Source organism: Puma concolor, chromosome B4 (assembly GCF_028749965.1).
Source record: "Puma concolor isolate L17-30 chromosome B4, mPumCon1.1.hap2, whole genome shotgun sequence".
Lineage (NCBI taxonomy): Eukaryota > Metazoa > Chordata > Mammalia > Carnivora > Felidae > Puma > Puma concolor.
In genome coordinates this window covers 16,139,482-16,156,094 of record NC_141673.1, presented here as the reverse complement: position 1 = coordinate 16,156,094, position 16,613 = coordinate 16,139,482, and the positions used below count along the sequence as shown (strand labels likewise).

Sequence of the window (16,613 nt, the reverse complement as noted above, 5' to 3'; positions counted from 1 at the left end):
GGGCCGCCGAGTGCACGTGGAGGGGCAGAGCTTGGAGGAGCGGGACAGCCCCCCGCGCTCGCGGCCTTCGGCTGGGGTGGGGGTGGGGGCCCTTCAGGGTTCGTGTGTGTCAGGGAAGGATTGGCCCACGCTCCCACCTGGTGGGACGTAGTGCACGCTCCCGGGTTAGAGGAGACACCGAGGTCCAGGGAGCTTAGGCCACCTTCGTGGGGTTCCACATTTGCCGGTGCTGGTGAAACCAAATCGTCTGAATCCCAGGCTAGTAATCCTTTTAACTTGGAATTCAAGTTTGGGCTTTAGGAGTATTTTAAACGCCCTGGAAATTTACTCACAACACTTTGAAAAAAGAAATTGTGTATTTTGGGGGAATAGCCCCGTACCTTTCGTGAGTTAATCAGAAGTTAGGGATAACTGCCCTCCAGTGAGCTGTCTAGAGAAGTTCAGCTGTGGACGTAGTTTTATTTTCTGGAAAACCACATGTAAACCCTCTGGGCCTCAGAGGCTTTACCGTCATGGAATGGGGGAAATGGAGAAATCGTGAAGGGAAAGCTTTCAGGTAGAGGAACGGGACACTTGAATATCGGTAGGTGACATAGTAGGTCAGACCGCCTGATGTTTTCGAGGAACTACGGTAGTATTAGAGTGAAGAAAAGTGGAGGAAGAGAGATGAAAAATAGGTCGGCGAGGGTCCTGATTATGAAAGGTTTTGATTTTTCATAGACCTCCGAAGGAGCTATGAAATGCTATTGAAGGGATTAAGCCGGAGAGTGACATGATCGGTGAATCTATTGGATTGTAATCTTTTCTTTATATTTATTTGACAGATTAATGAGGTTAATTATGATTAGTCTATCAGATTCAATACATGAGTGCCTACAACACACTGATGATCATCAGGCAATACTGGATTTTTAACTCTTTAAGAGTTAATAGTAAGAGCCAGCATCTACCGACCACTTGCTATGTGGCAGGCTCTGTTTAAGCCTAATATGCATTGTTACTGATTTTCTGAAATAAGCACTATTTTCACCCCATTTTGCCAATGAAAGACTTTGGAGGCCCAGAGAGGTTACATGATTAATCCAGTGTCAGAAAGCTGTTAAGTAGCTGATCTGGATTTTGGACTCTGCCAGTCTGATTTTAGTCTTCATCCTTAAGATGAAAAGACTGCCTTTTCAAAGACCTGAAGGAATAAGCTTAGAGGATTTGTAAATCTTGCCTGACTTCGCACAGCTGTGAAGGGACCAGAACCACAGTTCCAGGCTTCTGATTCAGGAATAAAAATTCCTCTTCCTGACCCCCTGTGTCCAATCCACCATCACATCTTTCGGCTCCTGCCTAGTAAACCCATTCAAGTCTGAAGCTTCATTTCTGCTATTGTCCAGTCTGGAACCACTGTCCTGTCCTACTTCCTAGGCTGCCAACTTGTCTCACTCCAACCTGTTCTCTGCTCTGTAGCCAGAGCAATTAGTTTAAATGATCATATTGCTTCCTTGGTTAAAATTCTTCAATCTCTGCCCTGTTCTCTTAGGGCAAAATCTAACGTCTTGACCATGTTTATAAGGCTGTCCTCAGTCGGGTCACTATTTACTTCTCCAGCCTCTTTTCCCACCACTTTCTCCATCCTGCCCTGAGATCTTTCTACTCTACTTTGGATTTTTTCTGATTCCTCATTATAGATTTACATACAACAAAATGTACAGATACCAAGTGTTCAGTTACATTTGTTTTGACAGTTATGTATACCCAAATAACTACCACTCAGTACAAGATCTAGAACATTTCCATCACCCTAGAAAGTTCTTTTGTGAACCCTTTTGAGTTTATAACCCAAGCACCTTTACTTATTTATTTATTTATTTATTTAAGACAGAGAAAAGGAGAAGGGGGAGGGGAGAGAATGAATGAATCCCAAGCAGGCTCCATGCCCAATGCAGGGCTTGATCCCAAGACCCTGGGATCGTGACCTGGGCCAAAATCAAGAGTAGGATGCCCAACTGACTGAATCACCCAGGCACCCCTCCTCCAAGTGTACTTTTTGATTTCTGTCATCATAGATTAGTTTTGCCTGATTCCCTTCTTTTTGTTAGTAGACTAACTTTTTTTAGAGTAGTTTTAGGGCCGCAGCAAAATTGAGAGGAAGATACAGATCTATATACTCCACAAATCCCCTGCCCCCACATCTCCTCTTTCTTGAAGAATGTTTTTTACTTTCTCCAGATTGTTTGCTTCCCTCCCTGAGCACTCCCTGCCACCCCTTTTTGCTGGACCTGTCTTTTGCTCAGGAGGTGTCCTGAGAATAAAGTATGAAGAATGCTTGGATCATCAAGAGATTAAAGTATATTCTGTTTAAGAAATCTGTGGTGTATGTGTGTGTGTGTGTGTGTGTGTGTATGTTTATATACATACATATACATATGTATGTATATATATATATTTGTATGTGCATACACATATATGATTTCCATAAAAGTGGTTAAAATTTTAAAATTGTTCTTTTCATTTTGATTTATTTTCTTTTTCTGTGATAAAGTAAGTCATTTTGGGTATATTAAAATAACTTGTAAAAATATTGTGATCACAGCAACAGAGTTCTGATATTCTTGTTTTGCTTCACAGGAAAAATGGAGGCTGCTTCCAGCATTTTTAAAGGTAATTGTGTAATATTTAATACTAGTGGTTATTTTTCAGATGAAAAAGGGCAAATTCATCTTTTTTCAAAGATTAAATGTTTATCATCAACTAATAATTTTTGACTTTGCACAACTATGTGATTTGCTATATTTTGGAAATACAAGGAATTAGACCATGACTTAACCTATGTCTAAGGCGCTAGTTGGATGAGTGGTAATCTAATTTTAGAGAAAGGCTGTAGTATATGCAGTAGCACAGTGGTGTTGGCAAAAGTGGTGATGCTCCAGGTGGTCACAGAAGGTCTCCCAATGGAGGTGAGACATAAACCACATCTCAGGAGGACAGGATTTAAGCAAGCTAAAAAGGTATAATACTGAGAGCATGCCTTGATAAAAGTGCTCAAGTGGAGCCTCCATGGCATCTGTAGGGACCAATGACCAGTCTGTTTGGCTGGAACAGATGAGTGGATAGTCACAGAGACTGCTGAATATAAGGTAGTCTAGGATCTAATTCAATTTTCAAGAGCTTATGCTAAGAAGTAAGGGGTACCACAATGATAGATCATTTGACACCCACTAGGATGGCAGTGATCAAAAAGAAAGGTAGCAAGTGTTGATGAGGATGTGGGGAACTTGGACGTTTCCTGGTGGGAATGTAAAATGTTGCAACTGCTTTGGACAACAGCCTGGCAGGTCCTTAAATGGCTAAACAGAGTTACCATGTGATCCAGCAATTTTCCTTATTTACTCAAGAGAAATGAAAACACATCTTCACACAAAAACTTGTACACAAATGTTCATAGTGGCCAAAAAATGGACACAACCCAAATGACCATCAACTGATGGATGGATAAATAATATGGTTTATCCATACGGTGGACTATTATTTGGCCGTAAGAAATCAAGTGCTGGTTTACTACAGCGTGGATGGGTGTTGAAAGCATGTTAAATGAAAGAATGGAGACTTGAAAAATGAGTAGAGTCTTATTTGACTTAGTTCTGTGTTACAGGCAGAAGGGAGAGTGCTGGGAGGGGATGCGGGGGAAGCTGTCAGGGTCGGAATTCTGACCAGGTTTGAAAGCCATGTTAAGGACTTTGGCTTTTCTTCTAACAGCAATAGGAAGCTATCTGAGAGGTTTTAAGAAGAGTGACCAAGAATGAAATAAAGTTGTAATAAGGTCAAGGGAAACCTTTTTTTAGTTACAACTCTTTTGTTTTTTTTTTTAAAGAAACTGTAAGCAGAGGAGAAAGGGTGATATTTATCATTCAAAAAAGGGGGACACAATTGGTGGCACAAGGTCCAAGAAGAGATAGAGGGTTCCATACAGACATAAGACTGGTTATTTCATTCATTCATTCATTCATCCATTTATTCAAAGTTGGGATTCTCCTTTACTCACACCACCTTGACATTTATTTGTCCAAGAATAAAGGTATGATGATTTTAGTATATAACTGGAGACAGGAACACAAAGCTTATGAGGCTGCCAGTGCTGTTGGTCAACAGAATTAAGGCTCTGTTCTTGGGCTGGGATGGCAACTGTGAAGAGGGACAAACATACTTAGTTTTGTACAAGTACCGGATTGGGTGTGTTTGACTTAATAGCATTGCTTTATGAAGATAAAAATTACCTTTTGAGTTTTAGTTGATGAGTCTGTAAGGTGGCCTTGATTTTTTTTTTTTTTAATTTTTTTTTTTCAACGTTTATTTATTTTTGGGACAGAGAGAGACAGAGCATGAACGGGGGAGGGGCAGAGAGAGAGGGAGACACAGAATTGGAAACAGGCTCCAGGCTCTGAGCCATCAGCCCAGAGCCCGACGCGGGGCTCGAACTCACGGACCATGAGATCTTGACCTGGCTGAAGTCGGACGCTTAACCGACTGTGCCACCCAGGCGCCCCTGGCCTTGATTTTTTTATAGTGGTGGTGTAATATCCAGAATGAGGGAGGCAGTGGCCCCATGGTGTGCTGGTCATACTGTTGAGAACATTGTCCATGAGTTCAGGGTGCCCGTGTTAGGAGGAACACTGACCAACTGGAGCATGCCCAGGAGCAGGCCATCTGCTGCCAAAGGGTCTGGAAAGCGTGCATGTGAGACATAGTTGAATAGTTCCTGTTTGGCCTGGACGTGACATCATGAAGGAGAGATAAAGTAAATAAACAGACTGTCGAGAGCAGGCCTTTCTCTCCAGAAGGACAGTTAAGTCCAAGGGCTGGAAACTGGAGGAAGGCAGACCTCAGATCAACATAAGGTTGAATTTCTTCCCCCAATAATTAGGACTGCTTCTGAAAGGGATGGTTTGTTTGTAAACCAGTGAGATCCCAAAAAGGAAGTGTAATTAAAGCAAAGGCTCTATGACTATGTGTTAGGAATGTTCTAGCAGTGCTGAACTCAATTGTGCTTGAAGATTAATATTAAAAAAAGAATACATACGGTCCTTTTAAATTCTAACATTTTGGAGTCTTTGTTATTGTTCCAGTGTTTTCAGTAGCAGGAGATGTAGTATCTCTGCAAATTCAAAGTATGCAGAAAAAATCTTGCCTTATTTGTTAGCTTATGGAGAGTCGTTAGGTATATTCAGATATTCCTATCTTGAATTCCAAGTGTCAGGCTGATTCTCAAGGAGGAAAATTTGAGGGGTATTAGTAGGATGGGGGAGAGATGGAATGAGGACACATACATGTTAAGTTCTAAGTGAAATTCATGGATTTTTTTTTTTCTGTCTTTGGTTTTGAGAAAAATCTGAAGAACATCTGTGGTTAGAGTCGGTAACATAGGGTGTTAATTTGTCACTAACCTACTTTATATTTTTTGTCTGTTTAGGTGAAAGGCCTCGTGAAACAGCATATAGATTCATTCAACTATTTCATTAATGTGGAGGTAAGCAGCAGGGCCTAGAAGTAGAGAGAGGGGTGCCTGGTTGGCTCAGTTGGTGGAACATGCGACTTCTGATCTCAGGGTCATGAGTTGGAGCCCCATGTTGGATGTGGAGCCTACTTAAAAAAAAAAAAAAAGTAGAGAGGAGAATTGATTTAAGCTAGAGACATTCCTAATGGTGTTCTTTTCCCTACAGATAAAGAAGATAATGAAAGCCAATGAAAAGGTTACAAGTGATGCTGACCCCATGTGGTACTTGAAGTAAGGAATCAACTACTCTTGATTTGCTACTTTGATTACGTCTAACATTTTTTAAAGTGAATGTGGTTGTTACCAAAACTGTATGAAAATAACTCTCCTTATCTGTTTAATAAGAAAGTAATTATCAAGTGCTCAGTTTTGAATCAGTAAACTAATTATAACAAGTAGAGTTATGGTTGAGAAGTACTGAAACTATTAAGGTTTAAACATTTTTTAGAACAATATTGAACTGCAAGAAAAATTACCGAAGTAATACAGAGTTCCATATTATCCTGCGCGCAGCCTATGCTGATATTAACATCATACAGAACCATACCATAATTAGCAAACCCAGGAAATTAGCACTGATAATAATACTGTCAACTAATCTGCATGTCTTATTTCCAGTTTTCCCGCTCAAGTCTTTTTTTCAGGCCCAGGATTCCGTCCAGGGCTCTACGTGATGATTAGTTCTCAGGTCTCTCCTTAGTCTCCCCAAGCCTGTGACTGTTCCTCACACTTCCTTGGTCTTTTATCACCTTGTCACTTTTGAAGAATTTTGATCCAGCGTTTTGTAGGAAGCTCTTCAGTCTGAGTTTGTATGATGTTTGCTCATGATTCGATTGGGTTGTGCATTTTTGGCACAGAAGTAACGTTTCGTGCCATTCTCACTGCATCATATCAGGGTACAGGTGTCAGTATATCTTACTATTGGTGGTTTTAACTTTTCACTTGATTAAGATGGTATATGCAGATTCATCCACTATAAAGTCACTATTTTTCTTTTTGTAATAAGTGCCTTAGGGGGAGATCCTTTGATTGATACTATGCAAATACTTACTAACTTTAGCCTGCAAGGACAGGTCTTACAGGTTACTGCTGTGTATTTGCCTGTTGGTGAGGCTTTCTTGCTATCGTTCCTTATCCAGTAATACTGGAATTCTGTTGTAAGGAAGAGCTTTTTCTTTCCTTTATTTATCTCTTTAACTTTATTTATATTAATATGAACTCTTGTATGTTTTAATCTATGGATCATAATCCAGCAGTATCATTTTATTGCTTAACTTGTCCCAGCTTTGCCCAAGGGAGAGGCTTCAGGTTGATTTCCATGTCCTTTTGGCACACTGCTGCTCATTTTCAAGCACTCCTTTACTTTATGGTACCATGAGATGTGGTTGATCTGGTATTTTCCCTGTCTTAGCCTGGAATCCACTATTTTCCCAAGGAGCCCTAGTCTCTTTTTTTTGGACAATAGTGTTTAAAAACCAAGATAGGGATACTAAAGCCTTGGTAGGCAGAGTAAGGAAATAAATGTGTATATACTAACCTCTGCATCCACACATCAATATTTCTATGTCTTACTCATTTTTACATATATTTTTAAAATCCCACTGTATGAACACCTCCTGTTTCAGTCCACCTCTGCAGGACTCATTCTAACTAACCTCTTTCCTTATTTGTAACTTCTATGTCTAAAATGAGAAACCTGGCTCTCATTGACCACTCTATTTTTACTTATTTATTCAATCCTAGAATATATGTAGTTTCAGAATAGCTAACTCATACCTCTGTGAGAATAAAATTTAATTAGAGTACAATATCCGTGTATTGCTTTTTTGTCTTTATCTTTACAATATCCAAGCAACATGCTGTTTCCAAAGCTACTTAGATTTGTCATTTCCTTTCTCACCTTCTCAGGGCAGTTACTTATGCATTTGTAAGGCAGGAAGGTTTGTTTTCCATTTTGGGTCCCCTTCTGCATCCTGGTAGGTTTTAATTACGCATTTAACTTTTGGAGTATGTGAAACATGGTTGTAAGAGTGAGAGCTATATAAAAAAGTATTTTCGGGGAATTGTCACTCCCTTCCCAGTTCTTTCCACACTGTTGCCAGACTCCCAGTAGGTAACCAATCTCCTTAGTTTCTGTTTATTTCCTGTGTTTCTTTTGCCATAATGAGCATATACAGATGGTCCCTGACTTACAGTGCTTCAACGTAAGAATTTTTCAACTTAACAATGGTGTGAAAGCTATACACATTCATAGAAGTTGTACTTTGAATTTTGAATTTTGATCTTTTCCCAGGTTAACAACATGCAGTACAATCCCATCTTGTGATGCTGGGTGGCGACAGCCACGGCTCCCAGTCGGCCCTGCAGTCACCAGGGTCAACAATGATACAGTTACGATCCTTCTGTTTTTCACTTTCTGTACATATTCAATGAATTCCATGAGATATTTAACATCGTATTTTTTTTTTAATTTTTTTTTAACGTTTATTTATTTTTTTGGGAGAGAGACAGAGCATGAACGGGGGAGGGGCAGAGAGAGAGGGAGACACAGAATAGGAAACAGGCTCCAGGCTCTGAGCCATCAGCCCAGAGCCCGACGCGGGGCTCGAACTCACGGACCGCGAGATCGTGACCTGGCTGAAGTCGGACGCCCAACCGACTGCGCCACCCAGGCGCCCCTAACATCGTATTTTAAAACAGGCTCTGTGTTCTATGATTTTGCCCAAATGTAAGCTAATGTAATTTATCTGAGCACGTTTAAGATAGGCTAAGCTAAGCTATGATGGTTGGTAGGTTATGTATATTAAATGAATTTTCTTTTTTTTTTTTTTTTTAAATTTTTTTTTTCAACGTTTTTATTTATTTTTGGGACAGAGAGAGACAGAGCATGAACGGGGGAGGGGCAGAGAGAGAGGGAGACACAGAATCGGAAACAGGCTCCAGGCTCCGAGCCATCAGCCCAGAGCCTGACGCGGGGCTCGAACTCACGGACCGCGAGATCGTGACCTGGCTGAAGTCGGACGCTTAACTGACTGCGCCACCCAGGCGCCCCAATGAATTTTCAACTTAACAATCTTTTCAACTTATGTTGGGTTTATTGGGCTGTAGCCTGATTGTAAGTCAAGGAAGAGCTGTATCTTTTTTCCTCTTACAACCTCTTCTTTCTTATATGAATAATAGCTCTTTTCATTAAATAACCATCTTTAGGGAGCTATCTTTCCAGTATTTTTTAAAAAGAGATTTATAGTAATTTCTTTAAAAATACTCTGATAGTATTTTCCTTCCTTTGTAGAACTGTACGTACTATCACTTCAAGATCTCCCAATTATAATTTTTAATTTGCTGTTCTTAGCAAGATAAGTATTTGTCAAAGTGTAATCTTTGCATTTGGGAGGAAAATAGCTTGTTTATATGTTCGTTGAAAAGCTGTAACTGGTAATGGAATAATTTGCTTTTCAGATATCTTAATATCTATGTCGGGCTCCCTGATGTTGAAGAAAGCTTCAATGTAACTAGACCGGTATCCCCCCATGAGGTAATTATCTACCTTACCATGATTGAATTTGTTTGCCTTAACTCAGAGTCTGTGCCCTTAATATATGTTCTTGAAATGACTTTAAAATAGGGGGAAATATCTCTTATGAGACAAAGCTAACCAAAATAAATTAGCACTTGTATAATACTATATTAGGAAACAATTCTGCAGTGTTTAGTTTTTCATTTAATCCTAGTTAATCTGTGCTGTCATATAGGTATGTCTCCTGTTCGTGTCCTATTCTAAGCTTTTGGGCAGCCTTCCCCCTGCCCGCACTTGTTCCCTGCCCCAGCCAGCCACTTGTGCCTGGTACCATGTGCTGTCCATCTGTACAGGTGACTGAGCACATTTTTTGAGGGTCAGCAAGCATTGTGTTAGGCAGAGGAGACCAAGGACAGGGGCTCACAGACCATTAGAAGAGTTAGGTGGGTAGGAAGAAAATTTAATTACCAGGATTTTAGCAGAGCTACAGACAAAGGGTTGTGGAACAGGTCTGTTGGCTTTTAACACATTCTACATTCTTCTTGAAATTCTTCTACTTGGTGTCCATAATTGGGAATTGATTCAGGAAAGAAAATGATTTTTGTAGATTTATCTAGTTTGTGTTGATGTAGAACTAAAATGTAAAGCAATTAGGGAAAGTAGCAGAGTAATCTTCATTAAACAAGTAAGAAAGTTAGGGTTGTTGTCTGAGCATTGTTAAACAGGAAGTATGATCAAGTAACCAGATATTTCACACAGGTAAATTTTGTTGCTTAATCACCCGAGTTTCGAGTGTCAGTTGAACATTTGTCTTGTGCTTCAGCATTGAGAGATACACAAAAGATATGAGACCCTCTCCTTCCTCAAGGAGCACATACACTTGTGGAGAGCGTAAACTAACAAAATACTTGAAACAGACACCAGGGCTTGCACACTTGACTGCCTGGAAGGGTAAGATAGGTACAGTAAGTGAAGTTGTGTTGAGGTTTGGAATGTTGGAAAATGTGTGCACCAGTATGGCTTTCCCCGCTTCCCCATTCCTTCTCGATTTGCTGGAGTTTTCTAATTATTTTAGAACTAGGCAGCCAATTAGCAAATTCCACGTCCTTTTCTGAACTACATCACTGAGTCTGAGAAGAGAGAAGGCAAAGTAGTTTGAAGTAGTTTGAGAAGCCTGAGGCTGCAGTTGTCATAATTTTTCTTCCTGATGTTGGAGAAAACATACGGGCATTATTGCAGTAAGAGAGAAAGGGCATGAAGATTCTTGGAGGGATTTTGATCCTTGGAGAGATGGGGAGAGTCGGAGAGCAGGTGGGTGGGCAGCCAGGGCACCCACAGCAGGAGTGGGGGGGGCGCTGCTGCAGAGCCCCCAGCACAGCCCAGTCCTGTGATAACAGAGAGGCTGAGGGCGGCAGAGGGAGCTCACGGGAGTAGTTTGGGGCCTGTGGAGAGGGTCCCTGTGTTTACCACATCTGCTGAATTTCATTTCCATTTGAAGGAGAGGAGTTTGTTAAAACACACACATGTTTACTTATCATGGGTGTTACGTTAGATTTTTAATAAAAATGAGATTCTGTCTGTAAGGTAGCCTGTACCAGGAACTATTCTAAAAATATGTATTTATATCCTTAGGAATTAAAATGATTCTCATTCCCATTGTACGTAGGAGGAGACCAAGGTGCCGAACTGAAGTGGTACAGCCAGTGTTTGGGCATAGACGGCAGGGTGCACACTCTGAGCCTCTAGGCCACACCGCCTTTGGAGTGGCCTGAAGGAGACAGCTCAATCTAATTAAATATAAAATACTCATCAGTAATAAGGGCATCTAATATTTTTGGATCTCGGGCATTGGGAAAGAAAGGCAGAAAAAGTTTAAACCTAACTGTCTTTGGTTCACTTGAAGCCAGAGGGAGGATTCAGTACCATGAATTGTATGGTTGACGTTCAGAGAGATTCTCTTTTTGAGAGTACAAGCCACCTGATCACCATCAGTAAAACAGGGAAGTCATTGAAGATTTGGTGGAGTGTGCCGTGTCTGACTATGTGGTCATGGCTCAGAGAAGGGCTGAAGATTTGGTGGGGTGTGCCATGTCAGGGCATTTAGTGAGTCATCACCTTGTCAAACTAAGGCACACACCAGTAATCTCCAGAGTTCCCCAAATGATTCAGAAATTGTAATATGATGTGATGAACAATTTGTGCTATAAGATACCACTTGTTAAGGAATTTTGTGAACAGGGGTGCCTGGGTGGCTCAGTTGGTTGGGTGTCCGACTTTGGCTCAGGTCATGATCTCACCGTCCGTGGGTGTGAGCCCTGCATTGGGCTCTGTGCTGACAGCTCAGAGCCTGGAGCATGCTTCAGATTCTGTGTCTCCCTCTCTCTCTGCCCCTCCCCCGCTCAAGCTCTGTCTCTCTCTCTCAAAAATAAATAAATACTAAAAAAAATTTAAAAACAAAAGAATTTTGTGATACAGTTAGTTTCTGTATGTGTATACTTTAGGTATCATACTGTTGTTAACCACATTGGTAACTACATTGATTAATTTCCATGGACCCAGTTGTCAAGGAACAGTCTAACTGCTTCAAAGATGGGGAGCAGACTGATGATGGCATCAGATAGTGAGAAGAAAGTCAGTACCAGATTTATTCCATTTTTGGGCTGTTAGGGCAGAGATGCTGTGGGGATGTCTAGATCAGTGGCCAACATCGTTCCTCATGGAGAAGGTAGGCTCCTCACTCCCAGTGCCCTTAAGGCAACACATGGAACAGACCCAGTTCAGCATAGACCATACTGCTACCAGAGACGGAATTCTTGGAAGCTTCAGGACTCTTTGATTTCCAGGGAGAAGGAGCACTGACTGTCTGATTCTCTTTCAGTGCCGTCTGCGGGACATGACGTACTCTGCCCCCATCACAGTGGATATTGAATATACCCGAGGCAGCCAAAGAATCATCCGTAATGCCTTACCCATTGGCAGGTGAGAAATGACATGTGAGTTAGAGCCACACTGCCTGCATTCTAGCCCTATGGGGTGACCTTGAGCAAGTACTACAGTTCCCTTTGCCCCATTTCCTCATGTGAAAAATGCGGGAAATGGTGTCTGCTCCATGAGAGTCTTTTCTGGGGATCCAGTGAGTCAGCCCAAGCAGAGCACTCGAGCAGTGTCCAGTGCAATGCTGTGGTCGTTGTTGTTTTTAATTGTGAGGTCTTTTCTGTAAAGCTAAGGAAAATGCTTTCATTTCCTTCTGAAATCCAGGCTGTTAGAGAACCATTAGATAAGATAGCATTTCAGTGAACCCGGCTGTTAGGGAACCATTAGATAAGATAGCATTTCCCTATAACTAGGGAAATATACTGACTCATCTGTAGAAATGGGCAAAACCCACAATATTGGGAATTTGATAATGGTGTCGGACTTTAAACTTCGTGCAAACCCTTCCTGGCCAAAGTGTTTTTTTCACCCTTCAGAAGTGCTAAAGGCATGATAAATATCCACAGGTTCAGTGAATATGCACCATTTGTTGGTCACTTGTGATACACTCTGCTGGGTAGTCCAGTAAATAGAAGATACTTAGATACAACTCCTATTGGCTGTCTTCATTCCCAGCTGCCCAGGAAGGCAGGCTTGAATAGCTGTGGTACCATTTGGTATGTGCTGTGGTAGGTCCAGAGTAATGGAAACACACAGGTTTAACAAATCCTTCCCCCATAGTGCCCTAAAGGAAGGGGCTCTTTGTGTTGCTTCTGTCCTCACTCTTCAGTTAGGGAAATAAGTTGGGATATTAGAATATTAATCTTTGTTTTAGCAGGACTGTTTATCAGTGTTAAGACCTTTCCTCTTTCTCATATACAGACCATAGTGTGTCCAGTTAAATCTTGGATCATTAATAAATTATTACCCAGATTGAATATGGTGAAGGGAAGACTAGAGAGACAGGAGCAAAGCATAACTAGTACGATTTAGGATTTAAATCACAGTTAAGAGGAGGCAAGGAAGGGCATGCATGTAACTAGTGTTTGGTGGACACCTGCCATGTGCTGGACTCCGGGGTAGAAGATAGCATTTTTTGCATTCCTTAAAGTGACCTTTGTGAATTAGAGTGCTCATATGTTCCATGCACTGTCTGCATTACAGACATTACCTTGTGTAAGTGTTGTGTGGGGTTTGTTTGAGCTAAAAAGATTTCCATTTAATCCAAGTACATCAAATAGCACATGAGAACATTTGCCACAAAGCAACCCCCCCATTCCTCCTCCCCCAGTCTCATTCCCAACCTCGTGACCATTTCTCTTATTCTGGTGGTCATCCCAGCCAGATCTTTAAACGCTGTGTTTATACCTTTATTTCTTGGTACGTCAGCTTTAGACACTATTTATTACAAATTCTGAATTTCTCTGTTTTAGCCTGAAAATATCCTTAAGTGGACCTCTTTCTGAATGGTGACTTCACAGAACGCACAAATTAGCTTGATGGGGACTTTCGACACTTTGCACATGCCCCTCCGCTGTCCTCTGTAAATTGCAGGTGTGCAGCTATCTGACCAGTCATCTTCCCTTGTTGGCAAGCGGCCTTTTCTTCTCTCTGGCTTTTAAATCTTTGTCTTTGATGATTGTATCTTGACTGCTGTGTGTTTTGATGTGGCTTTCCTTTTATGTATTCTGAGTAGATAGGATTGTGTGAGTTTATGGCTTTCATACATTTTTGAAAGTCCATAGCCACTATGCTCTCTTTGAATAGGACATCTTGCCCATTGTGTGTGTTTTCTCCATCTAGAATCTGATTAGATGCCTGTGAGACCTCTTCACTCTGTCCTTCCCTCTTATGCTCTGTGATACATTTCTTCCCTCTGTCTTTCTGAAATATGTTCACAATAATTTCTTCAGCTCTCTTTTAATTCAATAATTCTGTCTGCAGCAGTGGCAGATCTATTATTCAGCCTATTCATAGATTTTTGAATTAATATTTTTCATGTAGAAGTCGTGTTTAGTTCTTTCTTAAGATTGCCTGGTAAGCCCTGATAGTCTCTCGTTTCTTACTTTGATTCATTGTGGTATTTCTGCGTAACAAATGAGGGTCCCTTTGTTGACCATGAGTGAAGAGTTGCTGACATTTCTGAAGACCAAAGTCTGTCTGCAAAGTTTAAGGAAAGCCAACATTGGAGATTTTGTTATCTGAACTAGAAGAGCAATTATCTGAGGAAATACTTCGTTTCACTTGGCTCTTGATGTAACTGCCCCTCCTCTGCCTTTTCTAAAATGTGAAAGACGAAAGCAGACCCGTTGGTGACATTTTGCCAGTGACAGTCTTTATGTGATACTTTCTTTTACTTTCAACAGAATGCCCATAATGCTGCGTAGTTCAAACTGTGTTCTTACAGGGAAGACGCCAGCAGAATTTGCCAAACTGAATGAATGTCCTTTAGATCCAGGTATGTGTGATTCCTTGGATTGGCTCCTGCTCTCCCACCCTTTTTTGGGCTTGCTTTTGCTGTTGGCTTTAACATTTTTTCTCAAAAACAATACCCACCTGAACTTGGACGAAACTGTGTTCACAGAACGTCTGGAAATTTGGCCCCAACTTTATTCTGAGGTCAACATTTCTAAAAGGAGTACTGTTTCCTCTTTGATTGCAGGTTTGAAACTTTAACACTCCAACATGTGTTTTATTGTTACGGTTTGTCAGACTTTTGTCTCTGCCCCATGGTTTCTTTTGGTATGCGTAGAAATTCAAGAATAATCTTATGAAGTTACTTGTTTAGCTAGGTGGAAAAAAGTTCACTTCAGCCTATTTTAAATGCAATAAAGGGGCAAAAACCAAAAGTCTTTTGTTAAAATTTAAAAAAATTATATGTTTGTACTCATTTCTAGGCAGTTTATTTTGTAAAGTTTCAAGCTTAGCACTTAACAGAAAAACATTTAATTTCTTAATTCACGTTGATTTAATTTGTAGTTGCTTTATTCCTTTAAAGTTACACTGGTGTAGAATCACAGAAGATTTTGAAAGAGGTTAACAAAGAACATGACTTTCCTAGACTATAACAAAATGGTACATAAGTCAATATATTGCTTTTTTTGTTTATATTCTGAAATTAAAATGAAGTTCACTTTATTTTATTCTGAATTGTATGCAAAAAAAGCTATGATAATGTTTTATGGGTTTTACTGAGTATAGAAATTTTAGGAAACATAATCTTAGTCTACTGTTGTCACTGATTTGTTAGAAAAGTTAGGGCAATTTTGAATTTATATTGAAGATTGTTGCTTATTTCTGTGCTTAAGAAATCTGAAGACTAACACATTTTTTTCATTCACCTCTTGTGTCTGTCAGATGCTGATAATACGTATGCCAGTAAGATCTGTTCCCTGTCTTCAAGTTTATTTTCTTGTAGCGCATTTTTATAAAATCATTTGCTGATTTGGTCATTAGTTCATAAAACGGTATCAGCAAACGCCTTCTAATTGAGTGTTGGTCAGTGCCATGGAGCAGAAGGTCACAGTCGTTACTAAATCACACTGTCAGAAGAACAGGTGGTGAAACTTTTCTTGTTTCCTTTTGGCAGGTGGCTACTTCATCGTTAAAGGAGTAGAAAAAGTGATTCTAATCCAAGAGCAGCTATCTAAGAACAGGATCATTGTGGAGGCTGACAGGAAAGGGGCTGTTGGTGCTTCAGTTACCAGGTACGGAAAGCAGGGATGGTATTAACGGAATTATCAGTATTTCTTAACATCAGATGATTGTCTTTCAGGACAGAGGTAGCCAGTTATGTCTGGTAACAGGCAGCAAAATACTTATCTAACTGTTCAGTTTATTGTGTGAGGCTGTAAGCATGGAGCATTGATTTAAAATTTTTAGCAGTGAAAAGTGTGTGAGACCTTGGTCGAAAGGCCACTAGTTATTTTATTCAAGTTGAATTTTGTTGCATTAAAGGAACTTTGAAAAAAGAAATATAAAACCACTCTTCAGTTTTCCATGTTGTTTTTACTCTTTGATCATTCTACATGTGTATTCCTACATGGAATACAATCAGAGATTACTTTATATTTAATGTTTTTTGGATTCTGTCATGGACTTAGCATCTTAGTGTTAGTGTTCTTAACCAGCCTCTTTCACAGCATACTCCTTTTCCTACAGCAGCATCTCTTGTGTCCTGTAATTTCTTTTCACTAATTTATTGTCACTGGTAACTTGAAATTTGCAAATTAATGAGTTTTGGGAATAAAAAATATCGTAGCATAGTTATGATGTCCATATACAATAGTTTGTCTTCTGATGACCTGTAATGAATTGCTTAACTCAGACTTTGTGCCCCTTTCTGATGGAGAGGCAGCTAACAATAGTGGCCGTTTATTGAGCAGTCAGTAGGAGCCAGGCAGAGTAATGGTGCTCTACATTATTTGTCCCCTCAGCCCTCCAAGATAAGTGAGCTTATCTCCATTTTACTGCTGAGTAACAGGCCTTGGGCTCAGGGTCCTACTGATCAGAAGAGGTAGCCAGCATTTGAACCCAGATCTAATAATTCTGCAACCCATGTCTTTCTATTTTACTACTTTT

The 16,613-nt window shown here is 40.4% G+C and overlaps 1 protein-coding gene across 2 annotated transcripts in view; it reads left to right on the top strand.

Moving 5' to 3' along the window:
• The window catches only part of POLR3B (RNA polymerase III subunit B), a 105,535-nt gene that overhangs the window by 292 nt on the left and 88,630 nt on the right, over nt 1–16,613 (top strand). For both annotated transcript variants that reach the window (XM_025926658.2, XM_086712460.1), the window contains exons 2-8: nt 2,620–2,652; nt 5,459–5,515; nt 5,709–5,773; nt 9,002–9,077; nt 11,938–12,038; nt 14,399–14,490; nt 15,622–15,739. In XM_025926658.2, coding sequence (XP_025782443.1) covers nt 2,620–2,652; nt 5,459–5,515; nt 5,709–5,773; nt 9,002–9,077; nt 11,938–12,038; nt 14,399–14,490; nt 15,622–15,739 — 542 coding nt within the window. The remainder of the gene's footprint in view (nt 1–2,619; nt 2,653–5,458; nt 5,516–5,708; nt 5,774–9,001; nt 9,078–11,937; nt 12,039–14,398; nt 14,491–15,621; nt 15,740–16,613) is intronic.